Source organism: Eptesicus fuscus, chromosome 10 (assembly GCF_027574615.1).
Source record: "Eptesicus fuscus isolate TK198812 chromosome 10, DD_ASM_mEF_20220401, whole genome shotgun sequence".
In the NCBI taxonomy this organism is placed as follows: domain Eukaryota; kingdom Metazoa; phylum Chordata; class Mammalia; order Chiroptera; family Vespertilionidae; genus Eptesicus; species Eptesicus fuscus.
The window spans coordinates 85,957,286-85,972,722 of NC_072482.1; the positions used below are offsets into that span (position 1 = coordinate 85,957,286).

General features: G+C 42.9%; 1 protein-coding gene across 5 annotated transcripts in view; it reads left to right on the forward strand.

Moving 5' to 3' along the window:
- Positions 1-13,437, forward strand: part of MCM9 (minichromosome maintenance 9 homologous recombination repair factor) — a 68,953-nt gene extending 55,516 nt beyond the window's left edge. For 4 of the 5 annotated variants that reach the window (XM_054722258.1, XM_054722254.1, XM_054722255.1 and 1 more), the window contains 5 exons: positions 836-1,038; positions 2,584-2,787; positions 3,850-3,932; positions 4,409-4,554; positions 8,065-10,064. In XM_054722258.1, the coding sequence (XP_054578233.1) occupies positions 836-1,038; positions 2,584-2,787; positions 3,850-3,932; positions 4,409-4,554; positions 8,065-9,514 (2,086 nt within the window). In that variant the 3' untranslated portion in view covers positions 9,515-10,064. Of the gene's footprint in view, positions 1-835; positions 1,039-2,583; positions 2,788-3,849; positions 3,933-4,408; positions 4,555-8,064; positions 10,065-12,873; positions 12,921-13,265 lie in introns of those variants that run through there. The other variant, XM_054722256.1, reaches the window with a different exon arrangement.
- The last annotated feature ends 2,000 nt before the right edge of the window (positions 13,438-15,437 follow it).

The window sequence follows — 15,437 nt, forward strand, 5'->3', positions numbered from 1 at the left end:
TGCTTGGTTTAGGACCTCGTGCCTCTTCCTAGACCATTGTCCTTGTCTCCTCGCTGTGTCCATCCATGGTCCTCGCCCTCTAACCCACCCACCACTCCCGGGCCCCTTTCCTTCGCTGTTACTCCTCAAAAACTCGATGCTAAACAGCCTTTATTTTTCCTCATTTCCCCTGGTGCTTTCCTCCCTGTCTTCATCCCTACCTCCCTCTCTCTATTTCTATTTTTTGTTTCTTTCACTTTTAGAAAAATCAAAACAAAGTGACACACAAAGTTTTTGCTTCAACTAACTCACAATTCTACAAAATTTCTCTCACCCTCCACCTTCACCCTCTCCATGAATATATATATTCTCCACTTAAAAAGTCCACATCATGAAGGGCCCTGTTCAAAAGCTACTTGGTAATGTTCTGCAGATCATCACTTCCATCCACATAGATGAATAGATATCACCTTTATTTCTCCTGGGACCGCTATACTTCTAGAACTTACCGTATTCTTCTTTGTCTTACCATTATAGCTAGTAGATTGCAAGCTTCTTAAGACAGTGTCCAGGTTTGGTTTATTTTGTATGACTCTTAGCCTCCAGCAGAGGGTGTGCTCACAGTAGTGTTATAAAAAATGTTTATGAGCACTTATTTCTCTACAAGATAGGCTAGTGTAAATATACTGTGTTGAACTTGGTGTTTGTGATACATCCTTATATCATTCCACATTCTCTTTCACATGAGTTTCTCTAGATTTTCAAGATGCAAGAGCAGCCCTTTTCATTAACAAGTTTAATCTTGCTTTTTATTTGAAGCTCAACAGTCAGTGAATTGTACCCTCTCTTTTGGTAGCCTCGTGTGCAAGCTGAACACAAGGACCACCATCCTGGCAGCAACTAACCCGAAAGGCCAGTACGACCCCCATGAGTCCGTGTCTGTGAACATCGCCCTTGGCAGCCCACTCTTAAGTCGATTTGACTTGATCCTGGTTTTGCTTGATACCAAGAATGAAGACTGGGATCGTATAATTTCCTCTTTTATCTTAGAAAACAAAGGTATGTGCAGACAAACAAATTGTTGACAAAGGAAAAATGTGGACACAGCCAAATGAAATTCTCTTTGAAGAAAATTAAATAAATACCCAAGGTACCCTACTAATGGGCAACAGGGAGATGCTTAGACTGAAAGCAGTGAGTGGACCAGTTAGTGAGCCAGAATAATGAGCAGGAGGTGAAGGGCCCTTCTCTGTCTGCCACTGATGAGATTATGGTTGTGAATATGTTTTTATGATGAAAGGGGAGAAATCTTATGATATATAATTATTACTTCTTGCATGCAAAGAAAACTGGGTTGAATTATGAAACAGAAATCTAAATAAAGGCTTCTCTTTCAATTAAATTTGATTTACTCAAGTATTACTTAACTAGAGGCCCGGTGCATGAATTTGTGCACTGGTGGAGTCCCTCAGGGTAGCCTGCGGAGATCGGGCCCCAGCTCGGGGCCCCAGCCTCAAGTCCCAGCTTGTGCCCCCAGCCCCGCAACCCTGCCTGGCACTCCGCCTTGGCCTGTCACTGACCCCTCACCTGCTCCACCATCCCGCCTACAGTGCCATCGATCAGGGCTGGGCCCCTTGCCTGGCTTCCTCAGCGCCTGGGAGTCAAGCTGTGGCTCCACCACCTGCCCAACTCCCTCAGCCGCTGGTCGCCATCTGCGGGGCTATAGATTGGGGCCAGGCCCCCCACCCAGCTCCCTCCGCACCTGGGAGCCAGACAGCATCCCTGACCCCCGCCGCCACTGCTGGTTGCTGTCTGTGGGGTGATCAGCAGGGTGATCAGGCCCCCTCTTGCATCCGCCTTGACCTGGCGCCGCCCGCTCATCTGCTCCACCATCCTGCTGCAGTCCCGCTCTCATCGGGGCCCATCGGGGCCGGCAGCGCCTCCACTGCCTGCTGTCAGTGCTGTGTTGCCGATGTCCACCATGTTCGGCGCCACCCCCTGGTGGTCAGCACACATCATAGTGAGCGGTCGAACTCCCCGTCGAACAACCGCCTGAGGGGACAGTTTGCATATTGGGCTTTTATTATGTAGGATACTATAGGGTAGAACAGAATTATTCAGAATTGACCCCTTTATTAATCTTAGATCCTAAGACTGTTTGTTCTAGAACTACTAGTATATGCTGTGCAGAAACAGGTCTAGATTTCAATGGCCACAAAACCTAAAGCTAATCTTTTTAAAAAAGTATAAGACCTTGGCTGGTGTGGCTCAGTTGCTTTTATCCCATACACCAAAAGGTGGTGGGTTCGATTTCTGTTCAGGGCACATACCTAGGCTGCAGATTCAATCCCTGATCGGGGTGTGTGCAGGAGGCAACCAATCAGTGTTTCTCATATTGATGTTTCTCTCTCTCTCTCTCCCCCTTCCTCTCTCTAAAAATTAAAAAAAAAAAATATTGTCATATTTGAGGGGATGATTGGGAAGGCCAGCATGCCCTCAGCTAGAAACTTTAAAAAATAAAGAGTATAAGAACTTTATCAAAGCCCTTAAAATGAGAAATTTGCCTGTTCTTAGAAATTACTGACCAACACCTAATATGTACAGGTTACCCAAGCAAATCAGAGAAGCTGTGGAGCATGGAAAAGATGAAAACCTACTTCAGCCTCATTAGGAACCTTCAGCCCACGCTGTCTGACGTGGGCAATCAGGTTCTCCTCCGGTACTACCAGATGCAGAGGCAGAGTGACTCCCGGAACGCTGCCCGGACAACCATCCGCCTGTTGGAGAGCTTGATACGATTAGCAGAAGGTTTATTTCATTCAGCAAATGAATTTTTTATTGGGCACCCATTATGTACAAGGAATGGGGGTTGACACCATGAGCTCAAAGATGAATAATCCCTACTCTAAGGTGCTCACAGGTGCTTATTAAAGTAAAGGCTCTGAGCTATGAAACCTCCACTCTTCCAGGACATTTATGGGTGTTGAGTGAAATATAGTGTCATTAAGAAAGAGGAATCTTTTGTGATAGCTCAGGCTTTCTGATAGCTCCTATAACTTAAGATGTCATTCAGTTAGGAGGCCTTACTTACTGAGGTTTTATTTCTCAGGGGCAGTCTGTTAGCATTTTGGGTGAGATACTGCCTTGTTTGGAATTGTTTCCTATGTGGCACCCACCACTAACATAATGACACCAAATGAATAATGCCAGGCCCTAGCCCATCCCTGAGGCATGAGAGACATGCAGACCTGCAGCTACCATGCATCTCGAGATGTTTTCTTTTAACATTGGCTTTTACATTTAGCCTTTGTGTTAATAAATCAAAAAAATGAACATGAACTGACTGTACCATGTGATAACTTAATGTATGCTTAATAAAAAGTTCTATAAAATGGATGCACTTTACTTCTTTAAAGATTTTTAGCTAATATTAGAGCAAGAAATACATAAATTTTATGCTCATGGGTTTGGTAGTTTTGAAAAGCTCACAGATAAAGAAAATTGCCAGAGATGAGAAATGAGTTTAATTTTGTGTGTTTCTATAATAGACTAGAAAATGAGGATTAAAAGTTGTGGAATATTAAACATATGCTTAGGTAGCCCCTTTCTTTGTTTGAGCCCAGAGTGCTTTTCATATAAATAGACAGAGCTGTGTAGAAGGATGTGGCCCTTTATTATAGGAACAGCCTTAAAGCGAGTTGAACTTAGACTTTTGTGCTTGTTCTGTGAAAAATTAATTTGTTATCAGTAGCTCATTCATAACATACAAGTTTTTGGAGGAGGATCAGGTAGAGTACTACATTTATCACCGCAAATATTTATTTTAAGCATTTCTGTCTTTATGATTTAAAATGCCCCTCATTTTCTCAGCTCATGCTCGCCTGATGTTTCGTGACACAGTGACTCTGGAAGACGCTATTACCGTGGTGTCAGTCATGGAGTCCTCAATGCAGGTGAGGACATTGGGTGCTAATATCTGAACTGTAATTACAAGCATCAAGTAAAAGACAGTTTGTAGCATATCAGGAGTTATTATTTAAATGATTATATTCTGGACCTGATCATTTCTGGAAATATATCCAAAGGAAACCATTTAAAAGAAGGAAAAATATTGTCATGGAAACATTCTCTGCCTCGGTATAATTGCTTTTCCCATCGGTGTAGAGTGGTGGGTCTCAATCCATCTTCTCCTTGACATACCTGAGTGATAGTCATGGTCTTACTAGTGAGAGCGTGGCTTCGCAGTGCAATGCTTGCCAGCAAGAACGGGGAAGAAGATTATTGAAATTGGAAAATGCCCAGGTGATTCTCATTTCAAGGTGGGAGTGTGGAGGGCTGGGCTTAGCCATCTGGGACCAGTGGTGTCTAGTGTGGACTTCTCTGCAGGCTGGCTGGTGACTCCCTGGTGTTCTCCATTCCTCACCCTCAGGGAGGCGCACTGCTGGGAGGCGTGAACGCACTCCACACTTCCTTTCCTGAAAACCCTCTGGAGCAGTACCAGAGGCAGTGTGAACTTATTCTGGAAAAACTGGAGCTGCACGACCTCCTGAGTGAAGAGCTAAGAAGACTTGAAAGGTAAGAAAAGAAAACAAAGAAAGGCATGTAATGAGAAATCTTTATTTGGCATTTAGTGAAACAAAGGAAATATACATTAAGTGGGAAGTCTGTCTGTGCTATTGTAGGGGATTGTTTTAGTTATCTATTGCTTATAATCAGCTACCCCAAAACTCAGTCGCTTAAAAAAAGACATCACCCCCATTATAGTGCTCACTTTCCTAGGAGACAGAAATTCAGGGGTCTCACAGGGATGGCTCATCTCTAATCAATGTAGTATCAGCTGGAATTACTCACACACCTGCATTTAACTGGGAGCTCAGCTGGTTTGGGATCATCCAAGATGCTTCCGTCACATGTGTGATGTCTTCACTGGGTGGCATAAATGGCTGGGGCTGGCTGGGCTCGCTCTGCTGTAGGGTAGTCGGGGTTCTGCCATGGTAGCTTAGGACTCCAGTATAGCAGAGCCTGAGCTGCCAGGCCTCCTACAGGCTGGGCCAGGACTAGAGCAGAATCATTTCTGCCACGTGTAGAGCAAGTCACAAGGTCACCCCACAGGCAAAGTGAAAGGAAGTAGACACCACTGGGTGATGGGAGGTGTGGCACAGACATATGGGAACGGAGGAATGATGGCTGCCATCTTTAGAGACCACCTTCCAAAGCTACATCTTCTTGACTTGCTGGTTTGGTGAGCCTCATGGAGAACGCTGACTGGTTGGTTGCTATATGTGTGTTGTAAACTATATATAAATTTACTCTGTGCAGTAAAATGGATAGCACTGGGTCTCAATTACATGAGAAGCAGTAAAGTAAGCTACCTACAGTTCACACCCAATATGCACAGTTACTGCTGGTGAGTGGGCTCTATCATGTTTGCTTTCACCATTTTTCCTCTTCTCTTTCATTCACTCCCTGTACAAACCAGAGCAACAAGGCGCTGGGACTGCTGTTAAGAAAGAGGAAGTTAGATTCCAGGAGCCATCTATCCCAGGCCAAACCCAAACACAAAATACCTACTTGGCCTTCCCATCTTTCCTCACCAGGAGAGGACATGTGCAAGGGAGTTTATATAAAGAGTCTCTGTGTTTATTAATATTTTAATTTTATTATTGTTTCTAAAGCTCTCTTCCAAACATAATAAATATTTGATATTAGTCCTGTGTAACCCTGGTGAAAGAAATTCATGGTAGAAGACTGAGACGCAGAATGGTTTTAGGCCAGCCTAAGCTGGTATGCTGGGCAAGTTAGAAATAGAGATAACTATACTCACCTCCACCTGGTTCCTCAGCAGCAGTTTTCCTTTCCTGCATGCCCAAATCCATGACCTTTAACAATTTATTTAGCTAATAGACTAAAAAATCTTCAGTGAGGATGATGTATTTTATTTTAAAGAGGAAGATCATCCTACTGGTTTTGGAATATCCAAACAACTCAGGAATGACAACAGCAATGTTTCAAAACTCACCTTTCTAAGGACTTGTTAAAATGTGGACGTATGGGAAGGAACGTGCATCACCTGAAGAATTGTTGCCTGGAATTTAATGTTGCATGTCCCTATATAGATGGCTTCTAAAAAGCTAGGCTTTGAGTCTGTGCCTGTGAAGCAGGAGCGAAGAATGGCGAGTGTATCCATTTGAGTATCTACATGATCAGTTGAGTGGCTGGATAACTGGCCTGAATCTGGTTATTGGTGTTGCTCTCAAAGCTGGGGTCTGGGAATGGGTGCGTGTGGAAGTGGAACGGCTGCAGAAGGAGAATGTGGGGGCCCCGCTGGGATTGCTGACTGTATTAAGTAAAACCTTGAGCATCCTTTTTGTGGCTTTCTCTCCTATATGTTTCTTCCCTTCATCCAACAGAATTCTCTTTTAATTTATAAAGCTCAGCACAGCCTTCCTGGGGAAGTGTGGGGCTGGCTTTGTCCTACTAATGCACCAGGTGCCAGCCTGCGGTAAACTTGCACTTTGTATAAAATCAATCCCCTGTCTTTGGTCTCCTGGTTTTTTAATGACCCAGAGCATGGTGTGAAGATCAAAGCGATTCCTTTGGTTCTTTTATGGTTTGATGTCGCAGATCCTTTTCAGGCCTGCCCTGGGCCTGCCTTGGCTTTTGGAGACACTGCTCGTTGTGACGGACCATAAATGGATCGTTTTGACTACCAAAAACATGTTGGATTCGGGAAGGGAAGGGACGCAAGGCTCAGAATCAGAGTTATGTGATAGAAAGTAGCAATTGGACTTAACCAAGTTCAGAATGATTCTCCTGCAAGGAAAAAAAAGGGGGGGGGGGGGGGAGGAGAGTAGGTGATGATCTGAAAGATAGTATTTGGCCTTAAAATGTTCTTTTCTTCTGGTTTCTCTTTGTAATGTAGAGGCCTGTTCAGTATTGATCCTCAAAGCAACAAAACCAGGTGCGCCACAGATGAAAGTATATTACCTCTAGAACACAATCTAAAGCTAATCTTAACAGTGGGAAAACCCCAAGTAGCATACGGTGTATCCCCTTAGGAAAGAGTTCTCTATTCCTTAAGGAGATCACATATCAATCATAAAACTATTTGTATTTTTACCACACTTTTCTCTGGAAAATGCTTTTAGTGACATGCTGCCTTAAATGGTAGCCATTCTACCTACCTCCAATCCGAGTGCAAAGATGCTGTCTTCTAGGAAGTTATAGTAAAACAGCAGACTTTTTATGTAGGGGAGAATTTAATTTTCAAAGTTAGAATTAGACTAAAATAGCGGGCTAAATTATTATTCTACTCCTGAGAATTTCCTGTCTTTTAGGGCATTGTTATGGAGCTTTAATAATTACTAGTATCCCTGACCTCAACTTGCTGATGAAAGTATACTAGATAATAGTAACTTTGAAAGCTGCTTGTTTTTTTATGGTTTTTTTTTCCCCAAAAAAATATTTTTGTTGATTTCATAGAGGAAGGAAGAAGGGGAGAGAGATAGAAACATTAATGATTAGAGAGAGAGATAATCATTGATTGGCTGCCTCCTGCACACCCTCTACTAGGGCTCAAGCCCACAACCTGGGCATGTGCCCTGACTGGGAATCGAACCATGACCTCCTAGTTCATAGGTCAACACTCAGCCACTGAGCCACACCAACCGGGTAGAGCTACTTTCTTGATCAGCAATAAGCTACTGTGCAAATAGCTAGCAGTCTGTATTGTAGTTACACATATAACACGAGAGATAAGACAGCATTTTTATATTGACCTTCAAACTATCTTAAATTAATTAAGTGGACTTTCAGAGAGAAGGGAAATGTAGGCAAACTCAGCACTTCATTTATTTTTATTTTACTTCAATTTAAGGTTAAATTAGAATGATTATCAGATCACTTAATCTCTATTCTGATGAAAACAGATAATTCCCTGTTGCTGCTTTTAGAGACTGTATTTGGTATTAACCTGGAATTATGTTGGATTTATCCCTTTAGATGGCATCTCAGACACTAAAGAAATGAAAAGGGTAAAGCAAATTTCCTTCCCTTCAATACATGCTTTCCTTATTTCTGCTACAGGTTACAGGATCAGAGTGTGTCCCCATCCCAGCCAAGGACAGTGGAGGCAGAGACTACTCCAGGGTCCTCGGCACGTGACCCAGGGGGAGAACCCCGATTCAGAACGTCAACACAGCAGGAAGTGAATCGTGGTCTCCATTCCTCTCCTACCGGAGGCAGTCCCAGGGGAAGCCCACCTCTCGACCCCCCACCCCACCTGGGGCCTGCTAGGTCAGCATGTAGAAAAGATTCAGCTCAGCACGACAGCAGAGATTCCGGTTTGGATTGGTTTGACTCCCTGACAACTCATCAGATTGAACCGAAAAACACTGTTTCTGTGTCTCCTGGTCCCAAAACAACTGCGGGGAAAGTGGCTTTGAAAAACTCCAACAGCACATCTCAGGATGAGGAAGAGAGTGAGCCAGACCAAAGGAGCAAACTGGAAACTGGACTGCTTCCAGCACCAGGAGAGACAGGAGCTCCATTGAGGCCAGAGAGAGTTGAGGGTAAAAAGGAAAAAAAGGCAGCAGTAGTTTCTGAAACAGCGAGAACTGCTGATGAACCAGACTCGGTGCTGATTCATCATGTCCCCAGGAAGCTGCACAGGCTGCGCAAGGAGAGGGCCCAGGAGCTGTACAGCAGTCCTGCCAGGGCGCCTTCACAGCCCACAAGCCCTCCTCATCCTCCCTCCATCCCCGTACGTGGCCCGGAAAGAAAGAGGCAGAATTCCCTCCCTCGGGGGAAAGAGCCTGAACCTGAAAGTGTTGAGAGTTCAGGTGCCCCTGTGGCCAAACTAGCAAAATTTACTTTCAAACAGAAGTCAAAGCTGATCCACTCCCCTGAGGACCACGGCCATGCGTCTCCTGGCAGAACTGACATAGCAGTTCGAAGTCTGAAAATTTCCCAGTGTGGATCAAGCGGAGAAGCAGCTCTGTCGGTGAAGGGTCCAGAAAAGTTGACCTCTGCCTCAGGAAATGGAGGCTCAGATCTGCTGCAGGGGAGGGCAACGGGGGAGTCACAGCAGTCATCAGGGAAAGACGGAGCAAGAGCGGAGAGGGCACGTGGCCCCGGAAAGAGAGAGATTCAGCCTGAATTTGAGCTTGGGAACGAGACTGGGCATTTGCATCTCACTGGTGAGAGAGACAAAAAGGAAGGGCTTTCGTGCAGTAATAAAAGCAGCAAGGTTCATGCTTGCACATTAGCCAAGTTGGCCAACTTCTCCTTTACTTCCTCCCCTGAATCCAAATCAGCATCCCTGCCTCCTTCTGAGAGTAAGAACTCGGGTGAGAGAGGCCCAAGCCCGCCTCCCACGACCACAGCTACAATGCTTGGCAGGAAAAGGAAAACTTTTCAGTTGGAGGGGTCCCCTGAGAAACTCAGTCTTTCCAAAAAGTCTCTCTTTACTTTACCAGAACTAGAAGATGAGGCATTAGATTTTGATTGGGATGAAGAAATGAGAAAAAAGCCGTAATCATGAAAAGCTTGCTGGTCAAATTTCATCTTTCCCAACTCGACACAGCACCTTTGGGATACCTTCATGGTATTTATATATGGACAGACTATTGGCCATGTCGAGTGCCATTCTAAATACCAGCTCCCAGTCACATTTTGTAATTTCAGGTTTATCTTCATGATTCATCAAGTTGTTTAATCATTATAGGTTTATGTGATACCAGCCCTTGGATCAAATTAATTGACATTGTGCATAATTTTGCAGAATGGAATACTTGCATTCCCAATGATGTTTGTTTGTTTTGCTTTTAAGGGGTGGGTCTTCCCAGGATTCCTTCTTTCATTCACTCAGGAACAAATGTCAGGATAGTAGCACTCATAGAGCTAACAAGATAGATGAACTCTTCTATTTTTTCCTTTCTTTTTTTAAACCCCATGATGTGCCAAGTGTGGTGAATATTTATTATGATTTGACAAAATTGTACGATTTTTCTAATACTGTTTTTGTGTTTATTATGTGTAAGATTAAAGGTGACTACTGCTTTTCTTTCTTTGAGAGGCATCTCACAGTTCCATGGTATTTCTAAAGATCTGGCAACTGGTCAAATAGTAGCTTTCTGAAGTAGTGGCCTTTGAGTTTTTCTTTCTTCCTTCAGCCAGTATTTTGTGCTTCAGATTATTTTTATCATTTGGGGACTTCCCTTCAACACAACTTCAGTTTGTCGTTGGAAGGAAAGAGAGTACGCAGTTGTCTCAATCATATATCACGGCATCTACCCAAATAGTTGATATGGAAACATGATTCCTACTATTGTGACTCATTTGTCTTTAAAACCAAACAAATGTGACTCTATTTGGTAGTAATAGACAACCCAAGCTGTGTCTTTCTTATGTCCTTTAAAATCACTTTCTTTGGATTCTAGCAGAGACTCTTAGGAATTTACAATTGCAGAATTTATCTTCTGAAATATGAATTTGTAAAAAAAAATAGATTCTTTCATTGTCTGAGGGATTTTTAGATATGAAGAATACTCAAAAGACATACGTAAGCAGTGATTTAAAATTTTTTACTGCGCATTCTCTTAAACCTATTCTAAAACATCAAGACTATGGTTTTGAACATTTCTTTATTATTTCTGTGCTTAATAACCTCATAGTTAGTATGAGTCTTAGTGCAATATATTCCTAACCTTTCAGTATTAATACTTCCCTGCGTTTTAGTATTTTTACTAGAACTTAAGGGAAAAAGAAAGGGTTTGGGTTACTGACTAGTTGATTCTTGGTCTGGACTTGTTCTGATTGTGTAGACAAGGGTAATTCAGTTAAACCTGAGCCACAGTGTGGGGCTGACTGTTTTGTTTTGCTTTATTTATGGTAAACTTTTTAAATACCTTTATTAAAAATTTTTGTCTTTGAAACGTGGTGTCTTTTGCAGTAATGGTGTATTAAGCTTTACATAGATGATAACACCTAACCTCTTGGCTTATCGTTGAGGGTATTTGATCTGTTCTTTTTTGTCATTTAAAATGGTTGTATTCCTGCCCGGCCAGTGCTGCTCACTGGTTGAGTGTTGACCTATGAACCAGGAGGTCATGGTTCGATTCCCAGTGAGGGCACATACTTTGGTTGTGGGCTCGCTCCCCAGTGGGGGGTGTACAGGAGACAGCCAATCAATGTTTCTCTCTCATCAATGATGTTTCTATGTCTCTCCCCCTCTCCCTTATTCTTTGAAATCAATAGAATTATATTTACACAAAAAAAGGAAAGAAAGAAAGAAAATGATGTATTCTTTATCAATAATCTTGATTCTAGAGCTTTTTACTTTTACTCAGCATACATCCTATTATTTGTGCTAATGAAGCCACCCTATTTTTTATTTTAGTAATTTCTGATAGGATCATTTGGCCAAGTTACAGTTCCATGTGTTTGTTCTTCACTGCTTACCCAGATAAAAATAACTATATATGTAAATATTATAAATAGACATAATTATTAGAAGTAATAAAATATTCAGTGTGAACACTCCCCTATTTGCTAAAAAATTAAACTTGTATCACAGCCTGCTTTTGTGTTATGACTACCTTGCTGTGCTTGTATTTGATGCTCAAAGTCTCACAACTGGGTCAATAGGAAGTCCTTTATGCTGACACCAGTGTTCTTTCATGACTAACATTGCTAAGAGCATCCCTGCTATCTGAAAATAGCAGCATGTCCTAGACCCAGTTCTTCTCTGCCTCGAATCATAGAATCAAGGCACTGTATTTCCTTTAGAGTCTAATGGTGTTAGAGGCCAACTGTGTGACTTCACAACTAAGACTTTCTCTTACATGGTGTTTAGCAGTGTACCAACATAGCACATAGGCATCTCAGGGGAAATATGTACAGTCTCAGAAATCAGATAAAGGAAAGTGTGAAAATAACCTTTAATTCTGAATCAACATATCCGAATATTTTTATTTCAGGCCAGTGGACTCCTTGAAAACATTTGAATAATGTAAAATTATTTAAGCACAATAAAAGCTGTACCTAATTTTCTTTGTGAAAGAATGAAACCAGATATTTAATTCTGTTACAACTATGTAAAAGAATTGAGTTTTCCTACACTGTAAAAGATATACTCTTCAGTGTGTATGTGATATTCTATAATTTATAACAGGGATTTCATTGTAATTTTTAGTATTTCTTTAAAATATAGACAAAACAAGCATATTATTTTGGTATCTTTAACTCCGGCTGAATTCAACCAAACTTTAAACTTTTTTTGAAGGAATACCAAAACTTTAATAATAGAGATCTATTCTTAGTTGACAAATTTCTATTCCAACAAACCTACGTATTTTTTATGTGTATATTGGTTTCTGTGCCTTTCCCAAATGCTAAACCTGCCTAGCTGGTGGAATTACTGGAAAACCAATCCTAGAAAAAACCTTTAGAGCTCACTTTTAGCCAATGCACAACATTTGGGAGTTCAGACCAACCTACCCTGAAGTCTAGGTCAGGAGGGACTACCCGGAAACCAGGTTAATCTTTCAGATGCAGCTTATCCGACAACCTAATTCCAAATTTAGCAAGCTCATAATGTGGCATGCTAGGCCAGTGCATATTCCTCGGTATTCAGAACAACCTACCTTTGTGTCTGCTTTCCATATTTTGAACATTCAACAAAAACTGAAAAAAGGCTCCTGGCTCATAGTAATATTCACTCCAATCAGGGTTTTGCTTTTTTGTGTCCCATCTTGCAGGTGGCATAGTACCCAGGTGTATGAGGAGCCATTACCCACTGTCTCCTTCGCTGCCACTCAGAGTTCATGCAGGAAACACATCCCCTGTCACATGGGAAGCTGCCCCCTATGATGCCCTCTTCTGTTGTTCTTATAGCAGTTCCACTGTCTTCCCCTCTTCAAGGCTTAAAAATATGCCTAAAGGTAATATTTGTAAAAGAGAACTTAACAGTAATGTTACATTAGGCTCAAACTGATGGTCTATGTATGTGAACACTCCAGTGCACGCCAGGAAGGGAAATGGGATATTCACACTGGGCCGGGCCTCACCGAGAAGTAGGGTGTCAATTATGTTTGAGCACAGACGGTTTTCAGGCCGCTCTTCACGTTGGGTTGGAAGCTTAAACCTTGGCTGAGTCGGACCACCAGAAAAGCATTGGGAGCAGAGCATATTTTTGTGGGACCAACTTGGTTTCATTTAGGATTTCCACAACAACCCAAGCCACTGTTCATGTTTGTTGCTTAATATTTCCAACCTAACTTTTCCAGTGCAATGAGACCGGGTAGCAGAACACAATTAGGAATCAGGCAAGTTCGGTTCTAGAACCCAATGATCACTGCCTGCAGCGTGACCTCGCTGTCTTCAGTGACCTTGTCCATAGCAGCAGAGGATCAGGCATTTCTGAGTCAGGTATTCTTTTCTTTTTAGACTTAACGATATTCTTCCTCATTCTTCTCATTAAAGTTGACATCTGAAAAAAAACATGCATATGAATCTGTACTCTGAGTGGTAACTTCAAATGTTAATTTTTTGGTAGGATGTAAAAACAATTGTAAGAAAAAATATTGTGTAGAGAAAGGAAAAGAACAACCCTACAATACTAGTGTGGTGCAGGCATTTTTAGATAGCAGTGCTTTCCTAACATCAATCAATAGCAAATATTAGGGGTGTGAGTGTGTGTGTGTGTGTGTGTGTGTGTGTGTGTTTGCATGTTACCTGTGTGCATGGGCCTGAATCAGAAAGGTGTGTGAAGCTTTCTTCAGTAGACCACCTGCCTTGTGATCACAGATAAATTGAATATAACTAAACACAAGGCAGCAGAACAACTGGGCAAACAGCTGGTTCAGGCTCCAGGGTCACATGGTGAGCCCTGCAGGCACTCCTGCCCTCTTTGAGCCAGGATCCCTGAGTCAGGTATTCTTGAGTTACAAAAAAGGAAACCTCGCAAGCTAGCTGACATAAAAGTGGGTTTCCCCTAAGGATGCATCATGGAGTCTCAGGGCGGGAAACAGTGTCTAACCAGGCTACCTGACTCTGGAACTGGGAGTTCTCTCAGCCTCTCCAGGGCCTCAAGGTCCCTCGTCACTGCTCCTCTGGGCAAGTTACTCCCACTTGCTGCCCTTCTCCAGGGCCCTGCTTTAGTGCTCCTTAAGGCTTCTCCGCTCCAGGTACCGTGTGACTTCCGATCTGGTTTGGGGTCTGGCTCCGGCTGTGCCTTTGACCATCCAGATAATGCACCTGTTTTCATCTTACTGATTCAGGCTCTGTGTTCCTTGGTTCAGGAGGTGTGGGGAAGGGACATGGGGCAGGGGGGGGGGGGGGGGGTGGCGCATGCGCAAGTGGCCACCTGGTACAAACAGCAGCTAGAGCTTCCAAAAGTATGAGGTGGGAGGCAACCATTGGCCAGTCTATCACACTTCTGTCTTCACACGTTTTTGTTGTTACAGGTTCTAAAAACTCTATAAACTTTATTGTGTTTATCAGTTACTGAGGAGAGAGCTTGCTTCTAAAGGTACTTGGGTCATCTTTCCCAAGGAAGCCATGTAAATTCCTGACCCGACAGCAACCAGCTGGTTTTCAGCATTGCTAGGCCATTTTGGCAGCGTTGAAGGGGACATCTGTAACACGAAACAATAAAGATTTTTTTAAAAATGCAACTTACGCCGAAACCGGTTTGGCTCAGTGGATAGAGCGTCGGCCTGCGGACTCAAGGGTCCCGGGTTCGATTCTGGTCAAGGGCATGTACCTTGGTTGCGGGCACATCCCCAGTGGGGGGTGTGCAGGAGGCAGCTGATCGATGTTTCTCTCTCATCGATGTTTCTAACTCTCTATCCCTCTCTCTTCCTCTCTGTAAAAAATCAATAAAATATATTTTAAAAAAATGCAACTTACGTTCCAGGCCACAGAGGGAGCTGTTTGCTATCTCACCTGGTTTCAGGCTTCTATTTTCCTAAGCATGAGTTGCTCATCATAACTACATCACGCCTGTTAGAAACCCTTAGATGGGAGTATGTGAGGATATTCTTCTGAAATACACTTTAGGAATAATCTCTGCAGTTAAGATGCATTTTAACATTTTCCAGATCTTCAACTTTAAACCTTCCAACAAAGCAGGGACTAGATAGAACCTTGAGGAGAGGGAAATACGTAGGTGTCACAGGCCCACTTTAATCCTTTTTAGAATTACAGGGGGCCCAGAATCACTTTAAGTTGACAAGTAATGTAATGTTGATCCTTAGTGATAGTATTTGTCCATTGCTGCGAGAGTAAACTGCTTTTTAAAGAGGAGGATCCAAAGCTACCTGGAGGGACCGAACAGACCTTTGACCTGCTGCCCTGAGGGGACTCAAGGTGAATGGGGGATGACACTGTTGCCTGGGGCATACAAGTCCCTGGAAAGACTCCCGTTTGTAGACCTTCGGGAAAAACAAAGCATCTTA